At 46.2% G+C, this 21183-nt stretch overlaps 3 protein-coding genes across 7 annotated transcripts in view; 1 reads left to right on the forward strand and 2 right to left on the reverse strand.

Annotated features, from left to right (window-relative positions):
* Window positions 1-4994, reverse strand: part of iqgap1 (IQ motif containing GTPase activating protein 1) — a 52534-nt gene extending 47540 nt beyond the window's left edge. Inside the window, exon 1 of the mRNA XM_007908647.2 lies at window positions 4877-4994. Within this exon, the coding sequence (XP_007906838.2) occupies window positions 4877-4941 (65 nt within the window). The 5' untranslated portion in view covers window positions 4942-4994. The remainder of the gene's footprint in view (window positions 1-4876) is intronic.
* Window positions 1-6757, reverse strand: part of senp8 (SUMO peptidase family member, NEDD8 specific) — a 10071-nt gene extending 3314 nt beyond the window's left edge. Inside the window, exons 1-2 of one of the 5 annotated variants that reach the window (XM_042342918.1) lie at window positions 6675-6757; window positions 5128-5607 (exon numbers count right to left, since the gene is read on the reverse strand). In XM_042342918.1, coding sequence (XP_042198852.1) covers window positions 5128-5600 — 473 coding nt within the window. In that variant the 5' untranslated portion in view covers window positions 5601-5607; window positions 6675-6757. Of the gene's footprint in view, window positions 1-10; window positions 535-5127; window positions 6374-6666 lie in introns of those variants that run through there. The other 4 variants (XM_042342915.1, XM_042342919.1, XM_042342917.1 and 1 more) reach the window with 4 other exon arrangements.
* A 488-nt stretch (window positions 6758-7245) lies between these two features.
* The window catches only part of myo9aa (myosin IXAa), a 139742-nt gene continuing 125804 nt past the window's right edge, over window positions 7246-21183 (forward strand). The window contains 1 exon segment of the mRNA XM_042342921.1: window positions 7246-7282. The gene's annotated coding sequence lies outside the window, so the exon portion shown is untranslated.

Genomic DNA, 21183 nt, shown 5'->3' on the forward strand with positions numbered 1-21183 from the left:
TTTGCTGTACCGGTGCTGACTCCTCCACAAAAGGCACTTCAGACCTGGTCCCCAGGAAGGGTTGCAGCTTTCCCGCGATCTGCCGGGCGTGCTTTGAGTTCATGCTGTGGCAGGAATCGTAGTGACTGAAGCAGTTCCTGGATCTACTGTAGACAAGTAAGCTCCAATGGGTTCCCCCGGCCACCTGCATTGCGTTGTCATTGACGGCCAGAAAGACCAGGCTTTTCCTGACCAAGGTTAGCGGCTCCAAAAAGATGGCCAGCTCCTCCTGACTACTCGTGCATTTAATGAACTGAGTAACTTCTGGACTGATAAAGCAGACACTGTTAGACAGCTCCTTGTACTCTTCTGCCGAGAAGTACTCAAAGGCAAAGCTGATGACATGGTCATTGAGCCAGTTGGGTGGGTTGAGCAGGGAGAAGTCAGAACGTCGCAGTAAGCTGTCCTGGAAGCTCAGAATTACTGGGTCCATTCTGCAACTGTAAATCAATAAAACTGAACTGAGAGACAACAACAACTTGTATTTATATAGCACCTTTCATGTGGACAGCATCTCGGAGCGCTTAACGACTGACTGGAACATTGAGGTTAATTTGTGATATCTGCAAACTGAATTTGTCCCAATACGCCATTAATCGCGACTTCTGGCTTGTGAAATTCACAGATGACGAATCATAAAAATATACAGTCAATCACTTTACAGTATATTCTGTGAAGCGCTTTGAGAGTCTCAAGAGACGTGATAAGCCGCGATAGAAATCAAGCATCAGTCATCATTATTATTACTATTATTATTACAATAATCCGACCGCTGGTTCAGGAAATGGTCAGATTTTGTTCTTTGAACCTTTGCCGACTCGGAAGAATCCGACATTCCTCATCTTTATTTGCAACCAGATATGACATACAATAATCAGCAGACACTAAACACACAGCATCTACAATATAAACCCAAAGGCCAACACGAGCCTGTTCCCTTTCGTAAGCCCCTGGTTTAGTTCACAAATCCATCTTCACCTCTCCTGAGTTCGCATTCCCACCCTCCTCCCCACTCTTTGCTTGAATCTTCCTTGTCCCTCAGACAGATTGAGAATGAAATTTCCTGAACTGAACTTCCAAAGGAATTCCACGGTGAATCGAAATCCCTGTGTGTGTCAGCCTGGCTCGGTTGGCAGTCCTCTGATCTCTGGGTCAGAAGGTTGTGGGTTCAAGACCCACGTTGGAACACTGAGCTCATAGTTTGGCTGACACTTCACTTCAATGCAGAGCTACCATCACTTTGGATGAGATTTTAAACCAAAGTCCTTTCTGCTTGTTTGGGTGGATGTAGAATCAAGGAATCTTACAACGCAGAAACAGGCCATTCAGCCCATCGTGCTGTGCCGGCTCTTTGAAAGAGCCATCCAACTAGTCCCACTCCTCCACTCTTACTCCATAGCCTCACAAATTTTCCTTTTCAAGTTCCCTTTTGAAAGCCACTATCGTAGCATTACGAAATTATGATACGACTTGAAACCAGTTGACAATATTTGGAAAGCGAAGGGAGTTTCTACTGGTGACACAGACACAGACAGCGGGGAGACTGCAACAGTAACACAGACACAGCGTTTCAACAGCTTGTATCTTCTAGTATAGGCCAAACGAGACATCAGTTGTTCGGATCTGGAATGTGTCGCCTAAAAGGGTGGTGGTAGCAGATTCAATAACATTTTTCAAGGGAGGAGTGGGTAGATATTTGGGGAGGACAAATTTCCAAGGCTATGGAGAGAGAGCAGGTAAGTGAGATTAATTTGGGTAGCTCTTTCAAAGAGCCGCACAGGCACAATGAGCCGAATGGCCTCCTTCTGTGCTTATAATTCTATGATCCTAGATACAAAGCCAGCCTTTTGCACAGCACACTCTGTGCGGGTGCCATAAATTACAGAACAAGCAAACTTCCAGTAAAATCTGTGAACGTTTTATTACTGTTGCGTAATAAACCTCACCCCACCAGCTCCACGTACTTCCTCTTTCTACACCTACCATCCGTTGCCATAAGGGGGTGCCACCCCAGAAAGTTGCAGTCAAGTGTGGCTGGTGGTTGTATAAATAAATAAAATTAACTTAAGAGAGAACTGAAGATAGCAGCTGGGGGTGAGTGGAACAGAGAAATTAGCACAGGACCCAGCCAACAAGCCCAGAGGAGGCAGCAATGCCAACACGCCATGGGCCATTGGAGTGCAAATCACCTGCAGTCTTCTAATGGGTGCAACTACTTGGGGTTGGGGGAGGTGGGGAGTGCTAGGGGACCATGAACTCACAGACTTTAAGAGGCATGGACAAGATAAACTAGTAACACCTCGTTCAATATATTTCTGACCCGGTATGACAACACCATAGGTCACACCTGGCCAAAACTCAGGAGGGGAACACAGGGAACATATCGCTTCTGACTTAACTAGGTTAAGCACAGGATGGGTAACAAGTGGAACAGTTTTTCCATGGTGATGGTGGCGGCTACATGAAAGAGGGTGTGAAAATGAGACTGACTGAATGTCTTTTCATCCTACGTATTCCGACATTCATGAGGACAAGAGAGGATTTGAAGTGGAGTCTCTGAGCTGAGGGATTGGTGTGTGATTAGTGCTCTGCAGCTATAAGCTTCATTGGTTCAATGAAGGCTGGGTTCCTCGCCCCTCCCCTCACTTTGTACTGATTGTGCTTACTCTGAAGCCTGAGCAGAACCCTCCCTTACTGCCAAACCCAAGATCAAGACTCACCCATGATCTCACCAGTGAGCCCCACCCCAGCCTCGCAGCCAGTCACATTCAGCTTCAAACTGGCAGAAACATTCCTGAAGCTTAAAACAGCAATAAATACACATCTTGAAAAAATGTTAGACTCCCAGGCTCTCATTAAAGAAAACTGGGAGGCAAGACCGGTTTTAAAGGCATCACCAGGTTTAACTATGTCTAGAGGGAAATATTCCCACGGGAGGTAGAGTGTTTCTATGAGACTGCTATTTTCACGCATTGGGTACTTCTCTAAGTCACGTTCTTCAGGTAATGTCATACCGGCTGTTCTATTGATGCAGTCTACCGTTTGCAAAGATCCGACACCAGCTTTATTTATCCAAAAACTCAGGTGAGGAGCCTGTCGCCTACAGCTCAGGGCACCAGCCCAAGTTGGGAAAGAGCAGGAGTGAGGCTGAGAGAAATTAAGAAATGCGGGTGGGTGATGCTGAGCTTTTCAGTTTAACAACAACAACTTGCATTTATATAGCAACGCTCACGCAGGATAGCATCCCAGAGAGCTGGAAATAGCATGTAGACGGCTGAGGGCATTCACAAATGGCTTCTCCTCCAGCCCTAGCACCGTGACGTGGGACATTCCCTATGGCTCTGTCATTGGTCCTCTCCTTTTTAATATTTACATGCTCCTGCTCCGTGATATCATCCACAGGCATGGGGTTAACTTATGCATGTAATTGGATAACACCCAACTCTACTTCTCTGCCTCCACCATCGACTCTAGGACCACTCCTGTCTTGACGGAATGTCTCTCAGACATCAAGTCCTGGTTGAGAGCTAATTTTCACCAATTAAATGTTCACGGATGCACTGAGCCAGTACGGAACCTTGGTGTCTTGTTCGACCCTAATCTACCTTTTAAACCCGATAATTCATGCTATGACCCCTGCTACCTTCTCCAACATTGTCATTCCTTCAATACATCCAGGATTAACTACGCTAACTCTCTGTTCAGAGGAACAATGAGAGAAATGCAATTTTAAGGCCAAGGTAATCAAAGTTTCAGGTGTTGTACAGATTCTGGGAATTGCTGGGCAGCCCGAGGCTTGTCTCGATTCAGTGCCTTCACTCAATGACAGCGAGCGAGCGACTGCTGCAGAGTCTGATTCACTTCTCATCACGTAGTCTCTCTGCAGACACGTCAGTCTCCACTTCCTTCTTCTGTAACCACGCAGCTCTCGGTGACAGTGGAGGGAGGAAGCGAGCGGTTGGTGTAGGAATGGCGGCAGCTATTGAAAGCCATTAACATTGAGAGCACAAGAGTGATACGGGATTGCTGAAATGCAAGAGTGACTCCATATTCTTAAGATAACTGCAGAGCTCAGTTACATACCACCCTTTTCTGCGTCCTTCTCTCGTGACCAAGGGACGTTGATAAAGGCTAGAAATTGCAAAAACACTTTTGCTGCGATACTGATGTTTTGTTTTTCTCTACCCTCGCCCCACCGCAATACACTTTGTGCTGAATCCCCGCATCCCCATTCTACGTGATTTATTGTTCAGGGATGTACCTTCCAAAACTTCGGGGGCGAAACGCATTTGACCCAAGTGGCCTATGGACAAGACATGAGGACCTTTAGTAATCTCAGTCACCAGTAATCCATCACCAGTAATCCCAGTCTTAATCTCCTATCATTAATCAGTGCTGTGATAATTGGAGGTCATAACTGAATAAAGATGCCCTGAAGCTTTGGAAAACTCTCCCCCAATCCTTCCGCCTTGCCCCTCCATCCCCTCTTTAACACTTTGCTTATGGTCCCTTATCGGGCTTTGTTCTAGGTGTAACAGATCAGTGTCTAAAACCACTTTGCAGCACCCGGAAACCAGTTTTACTCTGGTGTAGAACCAATTCATAAACTGAAACTGGGTTCTTGATTTACATTGAAGCATGTCAACACCAAACCTTCACCCAGCACCACAGAACAATAGAACCATCAAAATCCTTAAAGGAAGCAAGTCGACCCATTGCATTAAGTGCTGGTGTTTGTTCCTGCTATGAAACCATCTGTCTCCAGTCAGACCACGCGGGGTGAATGCTGGGTGGGTTCAGAGTTATCGCATCAGGAATGCAGGAAGAAAGAACTCACCGCTTGGCCTCCTCCAGGTGACAGAGATACTCGTAGGCAATGTTCTGACGTCGCCTTTCATCCATCTCCTCCGCCGTGAGCCGCTCATTGCTGTCCAGGACAGCTGTGGAAGAGGCAAACACTCAGAAACAGAAAAACACCAAAGTGCATTTTTTATCATGCTTTATCGAGTCCAAATTCTAAGTGTTTCCTAAATCATTGTTGACAAGTGCAGCGATTGGTTCTGCAGGTAAACATGGTAGCCATCAGAATTCTGCTGTACCGGTGCTGACTCCTCCACAAAAGGCACTTTAGACCTGGTCCCCAGGAAGGGTTGCAGCTTTTCCACGATCTGCCGGGCGTGCTTTGAGTTCATGCTGTGGCAGGAATCGTAGTGACTGAAGCAGTTCCTGGATCTACTATAGACAAGTAAGCTCCAATGGGTTCCCCCGGCCACCTGCATTGCGTTGTCATTGACGGCCAGAAAGACCAGGCTTTTCCTGACCAAGGTTAGCGGCTCCAAAAAGATGGCCAGCTCCTCCTGACTACTCGTGCATTTAATGAACTGAGTAACTTCTGGACTGATAAAGCAGACACTGTTAGACAGCTCCTTGTACTCTTCTGCTGAGAAGTACTCAAAGGCAAAGCTGATGACATGGTCATTGAGCCAGTTGGGTGGGTTGAGCAGGGAGAAGTCAGAACGTCGCAGTAAGCTGTCCTGGAAGCTCAGAATTACTGGGTCCATTCTGCAACTGTAAATCAATAAAACTGAACTGAGAGACAACAACAACTTGTATTTATATAGCACCTTTCATGTGGGACAGCATCTCGGAGCGCTTAACGACTGACTGGAACATTGAGGTTAATTTGTGATATCTGCAAACTGAATTTGTCCCAATACGCCATTAATCGCGACTTCTGGCTTGTGAAATTCACAGATGACGAATCATAAAAATATACAGTCAATCCACTTTACAGTATATTCTGTGAAGCGCTTTGAGACGTTCTCGACGACGTGATAAGCCGCGATAGGAAATCAAGCATCAGCCTCATCATTATTATTACTATTATTATTACAATAATCCGACCGCTGGTTCAGGAAATGGTCAGATTTTGTTCTTTGAACCTTTGCCGACTCGGAAGAATCCGACATTCCTCACAATTCACAGAGCAGTCTGTGTACTCCCAATAATCTCCACACTTATCCACAAACGACAGCTCAGCTCAGCTCAGCTCAGCGATGGGTCAGGTTGGCTGGGGACAATAATACTGCGTCCGGCTCAGGAAGGGAGGAAGGAACCCGGACCACCACAGTGGGTCAGCGCTCAATTCTGACGTTCCAATAAAAAAGCCCTTCGCCGGGGAGACGACGACGACGACAACAACGACAACAACGACGACGACGAGCACGACGACAACTTGCATTTACAGCGCACACCCCCTCGGGCCGGATAGCGTCTCGAAGAGCGTCTTAAGACCCCACTCACCCCACCCCCATCCGAGAGACTCCGTCGGCCGCCCCCCCCCCTCCCCTTCCAGAAGATAGATAAGAGGAGACTTTAGAGTCTGGTCAACCGCCAGGGCCGGGGGTGAAGCTCTGGTGGATGAGGTGAGAGGGCATTGCCGGTGGAGCGACAAACACACGGCAAAGCCTGTGGGGTTGAGCAGCAGCTGAGGACATTGCGTCACGACATTCAGGCCGTCGGCAGCGCTGGTCCGGTCCTCAGCCCCGTGGGTTCAAGCCCCACAACCACCCCTCCCCTCCCCCCCACCCCGGGGGAGGCCCCTCACTCACTCCCTCTCTCTCTCACTCACTCACTCCGGGACCGACCGCCGCTTTCACATTCCCGCCTCTGCTCCGACAGCTGCCGCAAAGCAAACCTAACCCCGCTTCACGACAGTCGCGCACGCGCACGCGCCGCTCGCTCGCTCGGGGCCCCGCTGCGGGGGGGGGGTGTGGGGTGGGGTGGGGGGGAGAGAAGCCGTCGTGCCATCCCGACCCAGGCCGGGAGGGGTCGCCCTCGCCTCGCAGCGGCCGGCGGTGAAGTCGCCGGTGGCGAGCGGCTGCCAAGTCACCCCAAACCCGACCCCGGCCCCGGCCGGGAGGTGGCGCTGTGGGAACAGGCGGCGCGGGACGCCTCCTGCGTGGAGGCGAGTGGCCAGCGAGCGCGCGCGTGTGTGTGTGAGAGGGAGAGAGGGATAGAGGGAGGGAGGAGTGTGAGAGGGAGAGAGGGGCGCATGCGCCCGGTGCGGTGCCCGGCAAACCGGAAGCGCGAAGCCAGCGCGAGCGGCAGAGGCGATGAGGACGCGAGACGGCGAGTGAGCGGGGCCCGGGCCAGAGCCGGACACCCCCCCCCCGCACCCCCACCCCTCCCCACCACCACCACCACCGGACCCGGGGTGGCCCCCACACTGCAGCAGCCAGAGGTGAGGCCGCGTGAGGGGCATCGGACACCGCTGCCCGTGCGGGACCCCGACCCCGGGGGAGAGGGGCTCTGTTACTGACTGTGTGGGAGAGAGGGGCTGTGACTGACTGTGTGGGGGAGAGGGGCTGTTACTGACTGTGTGGGAGAGAGGGGCTGTTACTGACTGTGTGGGGGAGAGGGGCTGTTACTGACTGTGTGGGGGAGAGGGGCTGTTACTGACTGTGTGGGAGAGAGGGGCTGTGACTGACTGTGTGGGGGAGAGGGGCTGTTACTGACTGTGTGGGAGAGAGGGGCTGTTACTGACTGTGTGGGAGAGAGGGGCTGTTACTGACTGTGTGGGGGAGAGGGGCTGTTACTGACTGTGGGGGGAGAGGGGCTGTTACTGACTGTGTGGGGGAGAGGGGCTGTTACTGACTGTGGGGGGAGAGGGGCTGTTACTGACTGTGGGGGGAGAGGGGCTGTTACTGACTGTGTGGGGGAGAGGGGCTGTTACTGACTGTGTGGGGAGAGGGGCTGTTACTGACTGTGGGGGGAGAGGGGCTGTTACTGACTGTGGGGGGAGAGGGGCTGTTACTGACTGTGTGGGGGAGAGGAGCTGTTACTGACTGTGGGGGGAGAGGGGCTGTTACTGACTGTGGGGGGAGAGGGCTGTTACTGACTGTGGGGGGAGAGGGGCTGTTACTGACTGTGTGGGGGAGAGGGGCTGTGACTGACTGTGTGGGGGAGAGGGGCTGTGACTGACTGTGTGGGGGAGAGGGGCTGTTACTGACTGTGTGGGGGAGAGGGGCTGTTACTGACTGTGTGGGGGAGAGGGGCTGTTACTGACTGTGTGGGGGAGAGGGGCTGTTACTGACTGTGTGGGGGAGAGGGGCTGTTACTGACTGTGTGGGGGAGAGGGGCTGTTACTGACTGTGTGGGGAGAGGGGCTCTGTTACTGACTGTGTGGGGGAGAGGGGCTGTGACTGACTGTGTGGGGGAGAGGGGCTGTGACTGACTGTGTGGGGGAGAGGGGCTGTTACTGACTGTGTGGGGGAGAGGGGCTGTTACTGACTGTGGGGGAGAGGGGCTGTTACTGATTGTGTGGGGGAGAGGAGCTGTTACTGACTGTGTGGGGGAGAGGGGCTGTGACTGACTGTGTGGGGGAGAGGGGCTGTTACTGACTGTGGGGGGAGAGGGGCTGTTACTGACTGTGTGGGGGAGAGGGGCTGTTACTGACTGTGTGGGGGAGAGGGGCTCTGTTACTGACTGTGTGGGGGAGAGGGGCTGTTACTGACTGTGTGGGGGAGAGGGGCTGTGACTGACTGTGTGGGGGAGAGGGGCTGTTACTGACTGTGTGGGGGAGAGGGCTGTTACTGACTGTGTGGGGGAGAGGGGCTCTGTTACTGACTGTGTGGGGGAGAGGGGCTCTGTTACTGACTGTGTGGGGGAGAGGGGCTGTGACTGACTGTGTGGGGGAGAGGGGCTGTTACTGACTGTGTGGGGGAGAGGGGCTGTTACTGACTGTGTGGGGGAGAGGGCTGTTACTGACTGTGTGGGGGAGAGGGGCTGTTACTGACTGTGTGGGGGAGAGGGGCTGTTACTGACCGCGGGGGAGAGGGGCTGTTACTGACTGTGTGGGGGAGAGGGGCTGTGACTGACTGTGTGGGGGAGAGGGGCTGTTACTGACTGTGTGGGGGAGAGGGGCTGTTACTGACTGTGTGGGGGAGAGGGGCTGTTACTGACTGTGTGGGGGAGAGGGGCTGTTACTGACTGTGTGGGGGAGAGGGGCTGTTACTGACCGCGGGGGAGAGGGGCTGTTACTGACTGTGTGGGGGAGAGGGGCTGTTACTGACTGTGGGGGAGAGGGGCTGTTACTGACTGTGTGGGGGAGAGGGGCTGTTACTGACTGTGTGGGGGAGAGGGGCTGTTACTGACTGTGTGGGGGAGAGGGGCTGTTACTGACTGTAGGGGGGAGAGGGGCTGTGACTGACTGTGGGGGGAGATGGGCTGTTACTGACTGTGTGGGGGAGAGGGGCTGTTACTGACTGTGTGGGGGAGAGGGCTGTTACTGACTGTGGGGGAGAGGGGCTGTTACTGACTGTGGGGGGAGAGAGGCTGTTACTGACTGTGGGGGGAGATGGGCTGTTACTGACTGTGGGGGAGAGGGGCTGTTACTGACTGTGGGGGAGAGGGGCTGTTACTGACTGTGTGGGGGAGAGGGGCTGTGACTGACTGTGTGGGGGAGAGGGGCTGTTACTGACTGTGTGGGGGAGAGGGGCTGTTACTGACTGTGTGGGGGAGAGGGGCTGTTACTGACTGTGTGGGGGAGAGGGGCTGTTACTGACTGTGTGGGGGAGAGGGGCTGTTACTGACTGTGTGGGGGAGAGGGGCTGTTACTGACTGTGTGGGGGAGAGGGGCTGTTACTGACTGTGGGGGAGAGGGGCTGTTACTGACTGTGTGGGGGAGAGGGGCTGTTACTGACTGTGAGGGGAGAGGGGCTGTTACTGACTGTGTGGGGAGAGGGGCTGTTACTGACTGTGTGGGGGAGAGGGGCTGTAACTGACCGCGGGGAGAGGGTCTGTTACTGACTGGGGGGAGAGGGGCTGTGACTGACTGTGGGGGAGAGGGGCTGTGACTGATTGTGGGGGGGAGAGGGTTGTTACTGACTGGTGGGGGAGAGGGGCTGTTACTCACTGCGGGGGGAGAGGGGCTGTTACTGACTGAGGTGGGGAGAGGGGCTGTTACTGACTGTAGGGGGGTGGGAGGGTGGAAGTGGGGCTGTTACTGACTGGGGGGGAGAGGGACTGTTACTCACTGTGGGGGGAGAGGGACTGTTACTGACTGAGGTGGGGAGAGGGGCTGTTACTGACTGTAGGGGGGTGGGAGTGGGGCTGTTACTGACTTTGGGGGTAACTGTGGGTCATGGAGTTTGCCATTCCTGGCATAGGGAGCCATTTGCCCTAATGGCAGGGAGCCTCTTAATCCTGGTACAAACGTAACACAAATTGTTCAATTTTATCTGTTGGTGTAAAAATCTGGGTAAGGGCGACACCCCCCCCCCCCCCCCCCCCCCCCCTGCTTATCAAGGCTTGGGGACCACAGAGTTTGCGTTGGAGTATTGCTGAAGACCAGCTACCAGCTAAAGCCGCATAGCTTGCCATTGAGAGCAAGCTTCCCGCTTTTTGTCTCCCTGGAACCAACCTACTTGTTAAGGCCTTGGCTTGCAACCCCTGTGATAGTCTCCCAATGTGAAAGATGCTATACAGACGTAATTTGTTGTTGTTGCTGCAGGGTAACAGGTTAATGAAGAATTACTAAAGAATCAATATAAATGTGTGCTGCATTGTTGATACGTAGCATGCCTTTGCATCTTAATCATTCTGGTGTTAAAGCTTTACATGTCTTATGTTGGTTTGTGTTGTGGGTAGATACTGAGCTGATATTTAACTGTGCACCAGAATATACCTGCTTGTGTGGCTGTCACCTTGCAATAACTTGCAGCAAAGATTTTGCTTTGCTTTATCCATGTCTCTTCCTGTCACAAGACAGAAGTATGATTTTTTTTTGATCAGTAGTGCTGTTCCCTCCCCATAGTCTAAGCAGGGTGTTGTCACGATGTACATACATTGTATTCATGGAGCACTATATGATTCATAAATCACACAAATTAACAAATTAAAGGGAAGATACAAGAATGTTCGTACTTCGTTATAAGAACATTGAATGGTTTGTCACAAGTGGCTCTGCAGACTGAGACCATAACATTTAAAAGGTAAATCGATTAATCTTTGAAGAACAGTATAAAAGAGTTTGGGGAAGGGGAATCAGAGAACAGTGATTGGCGTATGCACTCAAGGAACTAGCTGAGGCAGATGGAGCAAATGGCAGCTTTTCGTGCTATAATGTTTCTGTTCTAAGAATGCTTTCTTCCTTTTTTCAGCGTGGGAGATGACACTTACTGTACAAGCTACTCAGATTGCTGGATTTGACGACTGTGTCATAAATTCTTACATTCTTAACTTTTTGGGAGATTGCATTCAATCTGGAGATGTATGATGATAATAATCCTTGCATTTGATATAGTGCTTTATCATGCCTTCGAGACGTCTCAAAGAGCCTCACAGAATATTACTGGAAAGTGAATTGACTGTATATTTTGTGGGCAAAATGCGACAGCGAATTGCGAACAGCAGTGTCCCATATATATGCACTCACTCCCTCCAAATGAACTCACTCACTATGTTAGGTATTGCACTGAGAAACAGATTTGTCTGTTATTGCTATTGTAGTCAGATGCCCTGACATGGGTACGGCTGTGGTTGAGGTGACTGTTTTGTGTTCTAGCTGTGGGAGATGGATGCTCTTTCTGAATATCTTGCTTTGTACAATACTGTTCTTGATCAGCACTGCAGTTGGTATTTTATCCCAAGTTCTTTTTGCCTTTTCAGCAGCAATTCTGTTGCTTTGTTTCAAAATATAAAACTCTTTTCTATTGGCTCCAATTCTGGGAGAAGCTTGACTTATGAACTTACTGTTTCGAACATTTCTTCTGTTTGTATTGTTCTCTGTAGCTGTTGGCAGGACTGTATATGCAAAGTGCTTTGGTTTATACCTTTGGCTGCTGCTTTTGTACAGATACAACTTCCTTGTTTAAAGGTGTGCTGGTTTAAAGATATATTGTTCACTGTAGATTTTCTCTGGAAAATTTACTCCCAGGGAGTTTTGGAGGAGAGTGCTTGGGGTGGAGGTGTTTCAATGAAATTGAATGCCGAATTTTGCAAATCCTGGACAGCAATGCATTGGCGTTATATCGCTGTGTGTGTCCAAGCGTTTGTTTTGGCTGTTTTATCACCATCTGATCTGAGCAGAGTCAACATACTGGACATAGGTTAGATAACTGAGTAACTAACAGCAAGCAGTGCAGTCCTCTGATTGCCAAGTTATACAGAAACAACCACATTACAAGGACCTTATACAATTAGAAATGCAATGTGGTTTGTGTCTGATACTGTTGCCATCTGTGGAATGCATTGGCAGAGAGAGTTTCACATCTATTTTGTTTTCATAAGAAATGTGAGGTCTGTAAAAGCTTTCTTGGGGATATTTTTCTAAGACGTCGATTGTCACATACAGGGAGGGGTATATCAGTTATTCAACTTCACTTGGATTTCATACAGAACCTTTCACATCAAATCAGTTCTTTAAAGCTTAGTGACATGATATTTCTCACAGGAATGCGATGAATTAATCTAATTTTTGAAGGATTTGAATGATCAACCAGCGCAACAGAGGAAGCTCTTTCATCTAAATACAATCGTTCACGTCTACCTAAACCATCAGAACAGGAAGACATGTCTTCCAAAGGGCTAAATCAGTGTAATACTGTCTCAGTATAGGACAAGATATCAGCCTAAATTATGAGCTTAAGTCCTAGTGCAGTGCTATAACCGACAATTTTAGACTATGAGGTGAATGCACTACACATTGTGTCTCTCCTCTTGGGGATACCTTTACCCAGATGCAACTATCGGAAAATTCTCAGACTATCAGAATAAACCTGTTGGGGATTTCAAGTCATGATCTTAATGTGGACAGACAATCATAAACTACTTGAGGTTAGTTCTTCCACCATAGATGCCATCCAAATCCCTTGATTTGATTACCACCTTGTAATCTCTCTCAGATATCCTTTCTTTATCCAACATATCTTATTAATTGAAGTCCTTCTCCTCAGTCTAACAATACCGTGAGGTTCTGAGCTGCAGGCAAGATGATGCACTGTAAAATTTGTCATTCTGCATATTGCTCTTTATTGAGAATCTGTCACATCAAAGGATGCCTTATCCACTGAATGTAACAGTAACTCGAAAAACTGGTGCTCCATAGCTACTTTCAGTCTGCATGCAATTCCGTGATTCATAGATGCAGGGATACATAATTCTTCATGAAATTAGAGGTTATACTTCATAGTGCTTCAAATCTTTGAGCTCCATCATGTCAGTGGGTTCTGGCAATTTATTGCCCAGATAGTTAGAGCTGTACTCAGCAGAACGCCAGTTGGTGTAGAATGACCCAATACATCTATAAAAATGAGATGCGTCTGGTTGCATAGCAGAACCAAACTTGCAGTCTCAATCTCTTAGATGCAATGGTTTAATCTCATGGTTTAATCTCAATTTCTTTATGGAGCAGATATATGAATTTTAAAGAGTCTGATCAGAAACTGAAAAAAATGTCCTGTATCACTTGGTAAAGTTCTGCTTCAGAGTAAATTAACATGCAACTGATCACTTGTAGCTCAATTATATGATTGTAAAAAGGTGGCCCAATTCTTGTTAAACACTTGATCAGCGGGGTTCCCGTTTCCAAGTGACAGTTTTACTGCATTTCGTTTGGAAAGTGCACATAAACACATCGACTTCCTGAACTTTTGTGTAAACTGGCCTGAAAGCTGGTGACTGCACTGCTTGATTTCACTAATTTTGTATGGAGAAGTGATGGATTGAGTCGTTGAATTCATCGGTATGGAGAGGAATCAGTGGGTTGGTGAATTATTCTTGGCTTCGTATGTTAATCTGGTTGGAATTCTGCTAAACTTGTCAATGGTTGGGAACAGCCACACAGAGCACATCAGGAATAATCTCCTGTTCTTTCTTGCAAGGACTGCATTATCAGGAATATAAGGGTAGTTATTCTGTGCATAGAAGTGGTATTATTAGGAGGGAAAACAACAGTATGGTGCCTTATTCTGCATCATTACACACCAGTGGGCTAATATATTCTTTGTATAACTCGAAAGGGCAGCGTTATCTAAAAATAAACCCTGAACATTTAGAGACTTGTACACAATCCAGTATTGGTGCTTCAGCTCTAGCTGGGATGGAGCCAATGTTTCAGGTGAGTTTATTGTTCTTTTTTTCCACTTGTCTTAATTGTGAGGAGAAAAGGTGTTGGAACAGACAAGTTTCTGAATAAATAATATAATAATCCTTGCATTTGACACAGCGTCTTATCACGACACTGTAACGTCTCAATGCACTTCACAGTAAATACTGTAAAGTCTGTGTATTTGTTGTCCAGTACCTTGATTTTAGTTGACTTTTGTTGATTCCCTATCTTCAGGATTGAGTGAAGATCGCTGCGGGAGGCAACAACAATAACTTGCATTTATATTGAGCCCTTCACATGGGGCAGTGTCTTGGCGTGCTTAACAAGAAGTTAATTGCGTGGAGCAGGGAAATGCTCTGACCTAATTCCTCCTTAAAATTACACCCAGTGATTTTGCATTTCCTTAAACTTTTGGTGTTAGGTTTCAACACGGTTCTTGGCATTTGACATATTGTCAGGCTCCCCAGGTGAAATGTTATTGACGACTTTTCCTCTCACTGAACTCTTCTTATAGGGGATTCTTCCAGAGTGAAAGAGCATGTTTTTTCGACACGACAGTATGCGTTGTGCGTGTACTTGACATCTGTGAAGTGGCTACAGCTTTATGCTTCCACCTGGCTTTGTTTGTACTTTTGAAGTTCAGTGTTTCTTGTGGCCTGCAATCCAGATTGCTGGAGATGACTCTGGTTCTGGGAATCCTGTTTCTTGGCTGAAATAAATATCTATCTTACTACTTTTGAGGGCAGTACCTTGGGTACTGGAGCTTCACATACTCCATAAGAGGGGAAAAAAAGCATTTCTGACCAATGTTGTTGATAATTGTTGAACATAGGGACAAATGCAGTTGAGCCTTTGGAGGATGTGAAATCCATTCGTTTGGTATCCTGTGTGAGTCTGTGCACTCTGGGTGTGGTACTGAAAGTCTTTCCTTCGTGACTAGATGTGTGGTGGTGAATCCAGTGAGTTAATTATAGTATTAGGAGGAGCATCGACGAGAGTGGTTCAGTAACTTAGAACGCTTCCTGTTTTCTAAGCTGCTGAACCTTAGTAAACTTTGTCATTGGAAGCTTCAGATTTCTTTCCATCTGTATAAAGTAATCTTTATATTATATATATACGTTGGATATTCTGTAAAATTATTGTGCAACATTGATTGCCAGAGTACAGTGCTATGGTTGTGTACCACATTGCCCAAGCAAGAAATGTGACTAGTTATCACTAAGTAATTGCAAAATGTAATCCTTTTAGAAGCAGTTGTTTTTGAAAATGTAAACTTGCGCTTTCTCGGTTGAGGCAGCTCTGGGGGTTGGGGAAGAAACTATATTTGGTCTCAGTGACACCCCCTGGCCGCCCCCTCCCCCCCCCCCCCCCCCCCCCCACTCCACTCCTGGGTCGTTGCGCGAGGGAAATATCATTCAGCATTTTTGCTATTATTGGCTCCTGCTGGAAAGTGCATGTATGTGGACTATAGATTTGCCCACAGAGTACACAGTCAATTCACTTTACAGTATACAGAGCTTTGAAATGTTTCAATCACGTGACAAGCCCCTATATCAAATGCAAGGATGGTTACTATTATAGCGTCTATACAGTATGTGATAGCTAAGAACTGGTTAGCACTGACAAAGCAAAGATAGAACCAAGCCCAAGTCATTCATTGACTTAATGTTTAGTTAACTTTGTATATTGCTGAACTGCCTTCTGTGGTTGCCAATACTTTTATAAGAGGGGCAGTAGAGCAGAATGTTGTAGAACAAATTAAATATTTTTAGTTGTTATCAGGTCCGTTCCACTATCATTTTCATGTGAGATGACTCATGACTGGAAGCAAAGTCTTTTTGTGATAGTTTTTCATAACTGGAGTTGTGTGTGTACTGTTCCAGCCACTTCCATTGCTTCATTGTTAATGTACCATTTTAAGATGATTTCATTGCTCAGTGACACTGCATCCTTTTACATCTGATTCATTTCTGCTGGGACTTGGAGAGCTGACAGCTGGACTGTGACTGTGCCTTTATTTCTGCAGTGCAGTGCAAGAGGAATTATGTGAACCGAAAGTGTTGCTGTGCGGGGTTCTGTGCCCTCAGGCCTTGCCTGCTCTGTATACACCATTGTGTCTCAGTGGTTGTGATTCTGTTGGTGAAATGGACTGGGAGTAATAGCTGAAAATTATCCTTTTTTTTAAAAAGAAAAGGTTTATCTATTTCATACAACAGTCTTGGTTTTGCAGGAGCTTGCCATTTAACACAGAAACGAGTTGAGAAAATATTTTTCTGCATCGCTCTTCAATCTCTGTAGCATATCAATCTGAAGAAAGAAATAATTCCAATCATTCTCTTTTGATATGAAATGACTTGTCTGAAGCGATTGCAGTAGATTAAACGGAGAAGCCAAGCCAATTAATATTTGCAATCCTTATTTGCTTGAAATAGGGTGGAAGTCAACAATTGAATTTTCTTCAAATGTGATGGTGTGCACTGAAACTGTAGAACAATGATGTGTATGGGAGGAGGGGACAAGAAACTTTTTTAGGACTACAAGAAAATGCGTGTGGAATCTTCTTTTTATATTGCAATGTCAGGGGAGGTGAAGTGGCTTATGATGAACATGTGAATAATCAGCAGTGCTTGAGGCATCCACAGCCAGTTATCTGCTTTTTGTGTATTTTAATTTAACTGTTCAGCAGAGAAACTGGGGGTCGAGAGTGTTTCTTGACCACTTCCAGACAGACATGTTCAACCAAATGAAGCACCTCATGGGCCTGAGGTATTAGACTGACTTTGAACCTGAGGTTGCTTCACACACATTCATATAGGGAGCCTGCAGTCAGGCCTGCATTTGTGAAGCATTTGACCTGAAATTTTCAGTGAAATGCCCTGCCACAAACTGTTCTCAGGTAGAGTGCATCAATGTTTTTAAAAGTGAAAAATGTGATTGGAAATGGATAGCAATCAAGGTGACGTGTGTTGTGTCCAAAGACGGTAATTTTGACATTTTGAAATTGAAACTTAGACACAAAGAGTACTTTATTGTTTTGTTCTGAATATAATAGTGTAACGTTAAAGGGTATAGAGAGTGAGGGCAAAAATGCGATTACATTAGGTGTTGTCCGTATCATGGCATTATCCACTGAGGTGGACATTCCATGTTGGACATGAATGAAAACCCCTGGCATTGAACAGCTATATTCCCAGGAGGCCACATCTGCGAGTACGAGAGTACAAGCAACAATGTTGGTAAGGACCATTCTGTCCTATTTCCTCAATATTGCTGCTTTGACCCCCACAAAAGTTTTTTTTTAAAAAAAAGTCAAAATCAGGAATAATCTGCTTATTGTCAGCTGTAAAACTTTGGAGAATATTGTTTTCCACGAATCAAATATTTGATAGTGCAAATGAGAAGCGGTTGCTGCCCCACTACATGCTCACATTCACACACATTCTTTCCAAAAAATCACTCTGCCTTTCCTGATATTGTAGCCAAAAGATTCTACAATTTGCACCCATACAGGTCCTGAAACAGTTTCTCTGACCCTCCCAACCCTTGTGGGCATTATAACATGTCTGTAACCTTTGGGCAAGTTATTGACCCCAGGATCATAAATTCCATTGGCCTGGGATTAGGATGCTCCTCTTTTAGCGTTAGACCAGCAGAAGATATTCCATGACTGTATTGGGAAACACTGAGCTTTTGTCTGCCACCAAATTAAGCTGCTTGGAAGTAAAATCAATTTGTAGCCTGTTTTACCATAAAGATGTCAAAACATATAATGGAGGACATCAGAAAGAAAACCGATTAAAATATGATCCTAAAAAAGCTGACTTTTCCAAATAATTTGAAGAAAAACCTGCCTTTGTTCTGATTATCTCAAGCAGTAATTGTAAACCTGGACCTGCTTACTCAGAAACTAATTGGTCTAGTACTTGTCATCCTGAGTAAATGTTTATATCCTGGGTTACCACTGTATTTATAGCTCTGTGAGACTGAATTGTTAAATTTTTGCAGCCAGTGGTTGAAAATTTGAACTGCTAATTGTTTTTTGTAAAAACCAGGGCTAAGTGCCACTCAGCATCTAGCTTGTTCCATATCTTCTCCAGAAGCACCTTTTTAGTTATTTTTTAAAAATCGTTTTCCAGTATTCTTCTACAAAACTCCTTGTGGCCCTTTGAATAATTTAGATACAAATCTACAACTGCTGTTTTCCCAAGTAATGACTGAACACACTACCTTATGTTCAATTTGGGTTTATGTTGGGCATGAGCCGCTGAATTGATTTCGCTAGTAATTACCATTTTACTTTTCTGTATCGATTGCAAATCCACATTGACGTCTTGAATGGGTTGGTTGTGTAACTGTAAAATTATTTGGATTGGGTCATTCCTGTTTTGCAAAAGTTGATGCTGCTCAAGACGACTGGAGTCAGTGAGACTTGATGTATTTAGGCAGCATCGGTGTGCTTTAGGAACCTGTGCCATCAGGGTGTGAAGGAAACTAATAGAAGAGCACAAAACAAAGGCTTCTATCACTGAGGATAAGCCTAGTGGAGAGCACAATGTGGTTTCCTGTAGATTTTGTTGCTGTTGTAATGATTTCTCATTGTTTTTTGCAAAGGAAGGCAGTGTGTAAGGGGAAAGGAAGGGACTGCTGTATATGGATGACACTGGAAGGCAGGGTGGCTCTGTAGAGACAGTCTGTACTAGTTTCCCGCTGACGCTCATAGTTAATAATAGAAACCAGTTCCTTTCAGGAATCTTTTGTTATCAGTTGTGCTGGCTTCTTGGCGAGATTTCTGCAGCTACGATAGGTAGATCCGATGCAGACAGCACTGCACGTACATCCTTTCTTTATAGAAACTGGATTATTCCCCGTCTCTGGAAACAGTGCACATTTCCACGTGCCAGCATTATTATTTGAAGAGCTTTTGTGAATGTGAGTTTGATCCAATGAAGGTGATTTTAATTACATGACTGATGATTTATGCCAAATTCAATGATGTTTCACTGCGAAGGTTTCTTTTCATACTGTAGCAAGTGGTATCAGAATTGTACTTTCAACCCGTTAATTGTCATCACTATTAAAACTACAGATGATCTGACGTGAAGCTTGATGGATGATCCGGGAACTGTGAATCAATAATTAATGAAACGCAGAATGTTGAAATCTGAAAGCAAAGCAGAACGTACTGGGAATGCAGAGTAGACAGATTAGCATCTGAAAGAGAAAGATAGGTTAGCGTTATGGATGTGACATTGTTCTGTCAGATATTACTGTGCCTTTTCTGGTTTTACTGTAGTTCAGCATGTTCATCACACTGTAATGTAACATTTTCTTGTAATCTCCTGTGCTCTTGTACCTCGCTGGAGTTCTGGACTCTGCTTCTACCTTGCTAAATTGCGTGCTAGTGACTGGCTCCATCCTGAAGATGCTACATTTTTTGGCATTGACTGTAAAATATTGTTCAAACCATGGTTTAAAGTATGATTTTTTTCCCTCTAAACCATTTTTTTATGTGAACGTCAGTTTTACTGTTTTTTTCTTCTTTTTAATGTGATTTAGAATAAAGAGGAGTTTAATTTAACCTCAACTCCTGATCCCTGCTTTCTACTGTATATGCAAAACACTGACTTTGATTAACTACTGTTTCTCAATATTTAATAGTGAAGGTGAATGGTGACCATTTCATATTCAATTGTCAGCCCCTCACATGAGCATTCAAAATAAAGCAAATGGTGTTGAGTAAGCCTGGTACATGGCATTGGACTTGAAACTTTGAACGTCAGGCTGGCAACGGTCTTCCCACTATTCTGTATGCAGATGTCTGTTGAATAGCTGGGAGCAGGGATTCTTTCCATTTTGCTCTTGTTAACCTTTCGAGTCAAAACCCGAACAAGCAACGGGCAGCTTACCGGATCGCGCTCTCAATGGTAAGCTTTTAGTTTTAGCTGGTTACATTCCAGCAGTACACCACTGTATTCCAGGGCACAAAAGTGATCTGTAGATGAGTGTGAGGATCCTGAAATCGATGGTTCTGCGACAATGACAGCAGCATCCTGCTTTAGAAGCACCTGAACAAGTGACCATTAAGGTCAGGCACAACACCTCTGATTTACTTGAAGCAATTCACAGCTGAAATTAATTTTCCAAGAATGCTGTGATTTAAGAGCACTTTAATGCAAGCATACATGTTGTAAAGTTTATAATTGTTGGTTTTGGCACGGACAAGAAAAATTCTATTACAGGTAGTACACTCGGTGGGTACGCAGTTCTGCATCGCAAGAGACCGTGGACATAGATGCTGATTGAATGGAACTTGTGCCCTTATCTTGGCTGCAAGGTTCACGAGAGAGTTAATAGATGTTTCATGAATTTTTCAAAACATCTTGTGTTAATTATTGTCAGTTGTAGTGTAAGGCAGATGTTGTAATCATCTTTCACCACCAAGGTCTCACAGACCAGCTATAAGATGAAACATTGATTAATCCAGACGATTGTTGACCAGGACACTGGGAGTAACTTTACCTCTATGTCAATTATCAGCTGCTGGAAATCTATCTTAATATAAGATAGACCTGTGGAAGCGAACATCATCTATTATTCGCCTACAAATACAGTCACTACCTGTCACAGTAAAATCCTGTGAAGCACTTTGAGATGTCTCAATAAAATGATAAGGCGCTATATCAAATATGAGGATAATTATATTGTAATCATGCATTTGGACTTCTCAACCTCTGAAAATATAGACAACAAAGACATTTCTCATCCTTTGCCAACCCTCCTCCACACACCATTGAAAAGAAAGAGAAGGATTTACTGGCTGATAATACAATAAAATATGAGCCACCTTTCTCCTTGTTGGTATTCCTGGGTTCACTTCCCGGTAGGGCAAAATGTTGGGCAAGCTTTCTTACTCCACATGCCTCTGTTTACCTAGCAGTAAGTAGGAACCCGGTTGTTAGTTGATTGGCGGATTGCTTTTCCAGGAGTAATAATTCCTTCATAATAATAATAAATTGGTCACTTCAATCCACGAC

Source organism: Callorhinchus milii, unplaced genomic scaffold (assembly GCF_018977255.1).
Source record: "Callorhinchus milii isolate IMCB2004 unplaced genomic scaffold, IMCB_Cmil_1.0 Scaffold22, whole genome shotgun sequence".
NCBI lineage: Eukaryota > Metazoa > Chordata > Chondrichthyes > Chimaeriformes > Callorhinchidae > Callorhinchus > Callorhinchus milii.